We start from the raw sequence: 4,196 nt of genomic DNA on the forward strand, positions 1-4,196 counted from the left end.
GCCATTGATGTACTTTCAATCGAACTTGATTCTGTTACAGAACTACTTGTAATCATTGTTGCATCAACAGTAGTTGATTCAGCAGTTGAACTGGTAATTACTAATTCTGATCCAACAGTTGTTGAATCTGCCATTGATGTACTTTCAACGGAAGTAGATTCTGTTACAGAACTAGTTGTATTCATTGTTGCATCAACAGTAGTTGATTCAGCAGTTGAACTGGTAGTTACTACTTCTGATTCAACAGTTGTTGAATCTGCCATTGTTGTTCTTTCAAATGTAGTTAGCTTAGGCACAGAAATAGTTGTTGCTGATATTACATCATCAGTAGTTAAATCCGCAACTGGACTGATAGTTACAGCATCAGTTTGAACAGTTGTTAAATCTGCCATTAATGTACTTTCAACGAAAGTTGATTCAGGTACAGAATTAGTTGTCACTGTTGTTGCATCAACAGTAGTTGATTCAGCGGTTGAACTGGTAGTTACTAATTCTGACCCAACAATTGTTAAATCTGCCATTGTTGTTCTTTCAAATGTAGTTAGCTTAGGCACAGAAATAGTTGTTGCTGATATTACATCATCAGTAGTTAAATCCGCAACTGGACTGATAGTTACAGCATCAGTTTGAACAGTTGTTAAATCTGCCATTAATGTACTTTCAACGAAAGTTGATTCAGGTACAGAATTAGTTGTCACTGTTGTTGCATCAACAGTAGTTGATTCAGCGGTTGAACTGGTAGTTACTAATTCTGACCCAACAATTGTTAAATCTGCCATTGATGTACTTTCAACCAAAGTTGATTCAGGTACAGAACTAATGGTAGCTATTGTTGTATTAACTGTTTTTGATTCGGGCACCAAACCGATTGTTGATCTTGTTGCTTTAGTAATATTTGATGCTGCAGTCGTAGTAATGGCTTGGGATATTCTTGTTTTTGATTCTACTGTAAAGTTTTCTACTCTAATATTTTCTGTTGGATTATTTATGTTGTATGTGTTTGTGTTGTATGTTGTAAACGTATTTGTATAAGTTGCGTTCTTTGGCATACTTGACAAGAGTGATGGTCTTGTAGTTTGTGGAGTTTCATTGTTTTCATCAGCTGAAATTAATGAGACATGCAGCGTGCATTCAGGTCTACTTAAAACCATGCATTAAATTCTTTTTAAAAGAACATTATTTTTTTATGAAATATTACAACAAATTGGTGTTCTAAATTATCTTTTCTTATATCTTTACAACTAAAATAACACTTTTTTTTATGCCCTATGTGCTATTTTTTTTGTTTCAGGTTAATTAAAATTAAAGTTGCATTACCGTTTAAACAATGTCAGGATGGTAAGCATGTCATTCACGTAAAATAAGAAGACACCAAAGGTGATTTAATTTTTCTACATCATATCATGATCTACATACTACCATGCTGATTAATAAAACTAAATGACTTATGTGCACAGTACCAGATGTACCTGTTTTTGCTTGATGATAAACAACAGGATCACTTGACTCTTGCAGAACATGAGTTTGTGCGGTAATAGAATATAAGGTTTCTGGTGTTAGGTTCACAAATTCAACTGTCCCGGTATTAGTTACATCTGTCTTGTTTACCTGATATTTAAGATTTTGAAATATGGGACTGTTAATAAGGAGATTCTTTAAATCAATTTTAATAAATATATAATATATACATTTTATTTCACAGCATAGTTTTAATCATTATTCCGATAAAAGGTTTAGAAAAAAAATATCTCAAACCTGTATTGTATTTAGAATGTCGTCTTTATTATACAATGGCGCAATTGTAAAACTATAATACTGTAAGTTTCCTTCAGCAGCTCCAAATTCAACAGTGATTGATTGAATTCCTTCGTGGGTTACATTTAGAAATTTTACAGGATTCGGTTCTATGTTTAAAAAATGATAATGTAAATCTCTAAAGATATCTTACTTAAATATTAGTTTTTCCATACACCTTTTATAATATGTTGACTCACATGATTGTGTTTGAATTATAAAAAGGTTTATTTTATAAACTTTGCATACTTACTAGTTGCTTGTAGTATTTCCACGTATTCAGCCCGAAAGCCATCAAATACAGCCAACAACCGTATTGTGTAAATAGTACCAGGTTCTAATCCAGAAACAAGAGCTGAACTACTAGTAATATTAAACTCTCTCACATAGAAACCAGATGATGCATCAACATCTCTTCGCACAACTCGATTTGGCACCAAAATTTGAAGAACGTAGTACTGAAATAAAAAGGTAATAAAACATGTTATTTTTATGAATTGCAAAACTAATCAAGACTTACATCTGCTTTTAAAATCAAATCCCAGTTCAACACAAAAGAAGTCTTTGTTATATTGGTAACAAACACATTAGATGGATGACCCACTTTTTCTAAATAAAAAGTTGTAAAAAATAAACGGTTATTTGGGAAAATGTTTATAAGTTGCAAACCTGTCTTAACAGATGTTAATATTGGAGCTTGAGTATGATTGTTTCTAATTGGTGTAATCGTTACATTATATGTTGTTGCTGGTAACAGTCCAAAAAATGTAACATTATGGACCTGTGGATAAATGTTATAAAGAAAATATGACTTGAGTATAATACAAAACTCTGTTCACACTAGTGTTATATAATCAGTAACCCTACACTTTTAAGTTAATACACGTACATTGAATTTTAAACAGTCAATGTAACAATCTAAATTAAGCAGTTAAGATAAAACCAAATAAAACAAAGGCTTTTATAGCTTAATTATTAAAATTACATTACACAACAAAACATAAGTTAAAATCTAAACTGAAAAATGGGAAAGAATGCTGTAAGCAACCATGAAAATGCATTTACCTTTTTAATAGATGAATTTAAAATAACTTGTTTTGAATTTGGAACATAATGCGGAGAAATTATCTCTGCCACGTAACTATCAGCCGGAGATACAACTTTGAAAACAGTAAAAACAGAAAGAAAATCGGAACCAGAGTTTACAAATTCAACCACCGGATCTAAAACAAATTTATTACAACACATAAATAAATATAAATTAAAAAACAAAAAGGAAAAACATCAAAAAAATACAAAAACATCTACAACTACGTGAGCATGCTTCTAAAAAATCAAGTGAAATAAATATTTGGGAAATTACGAACACTATGAAAAAATGTGTAAACTACCTATTTACCTGAAGGAATATAAGTAGTACCCACAGAATCTGCAACAGTAGTTGATATAGTATCGGAAACTTCTGTATTACCAATAAATATAGCTGTAGTTGTCTCATAAACAACACCAGCAGTTGTTTGTGCTGAAGTTGTCTCTTCAACCAAACCAGCAGTTGTTTGTGTTGTAGTTGTCTCTTCAACCAAACCAGCAGTTTGTGCTACAGTTGTATCATCAACCAAACCAGCAGTTGTTTGTGTTGTAGTTGACCCTTCAACCAAATCAGAAGTTGATTGTGCTGCGGTTGTTCTTTCAACCAAACCAGCAGTTGTTTGTGCTGCGGTTGTCTCTTCAACCAAACCAGCAGTTGTTTGTGTTGTAGTTGTTTTTACAACCAAACCAGCATGTTTGTGCTGCGGTTGTCTTCAACCAAACTGGCAGTTGTTTGTGTTGCGGTTGTCTCTTCAACCAAACCAGCAGTTGTTTGTGCTGAAGTTGTCTCTACAACCAAACCAGCAGTTGTTTGTGCTGTAGTTGTCTCTTCAACCAAACCAGCAGTTGTTTGTGCTGTAGTTGTCTCCTCAACCAGACCAGCAGTTGTTTGTGTTGTAGTTGTCTCTTCAACCAGACCAGCAGTTGTTTGTGCTGTAGTTGTCTCTTCAACCAAACCAGCAGTTGTTTGTGCTGTAGTTGTCCCTTGAACCAGACCAGCAGTTGTTTGCGTTGTAGTTGTCTCTACAACCAAACCAGCAGTTGTTTGTGCTGCGGTTGTCCCTTCAACCAAACCAGCAGTTGTTTGTGTTGTAGTTGTCTCCTCAACCAGACCAGCAGTTGTTTGCGTTGTAGTTGTCTCTTCAACCAAACCAGCAGTTGTTTGTGCTGTAGTTGTCTCTTCAACAAAACCAGCAGTTGTTTGTGTTGAAATTGTTTTTTCTACTACACCAGCAGTTGTCGTTGTAGCTTCAACCAAACCAGCAGTTGTTTGTGCTGTAGTTGTCTCTTCAACCAAACCAGCAGTTGTTTCT

At 33.9% G+C, this 4,196-nt stretch overlaps 1 protein-coding gene across 1 annotated transcript; it reads right to left on the reverse strand.

Moving 5' to 3' along the window:
• Positions 1-13: 13 nt before the first annotated feature.
• On the reverse strand, positions 14-4,131 carry LOC104266079 (flocculation protein FLO11-like; the record flags this gene model as incomplete). Its single annotated transcript, XM_026839749.1, has 11 exons — positions 14-160; positions 221-1,102; positions 1,470-1,608; positions 1,756-1,904; positions 2,048-2,252; positions 2,315-2,403; positions 2,464-2,575; positions 2,860-3,017; positions 3,194-3,340; positions 3,494-3,532; positions 3,802-4,131. Coding segments are annotated over 11 exons (2,397 nt in total), but the record flags the coding sequence as incomplete, so codon positions are not given.
• Between the last annotated feature and the right edge of the window lie 65 nt (positions 4,132-4,196).

The sequence above is a fragment of the Ciona intestinalis genome, unplaced genomic scaffold (assembly GCF_000224145.3).
Source record: "Ciona intestinalis unplaced genomic scaffold, KH HT000834.1, whole genome shotgun sequence".
Lineage (NCBI taxonomy): Eukaryota > Metazoa > Chordata > Ascidiacea > Phlebobranchia > Cionidae > Ciona > Ciona intestinalis.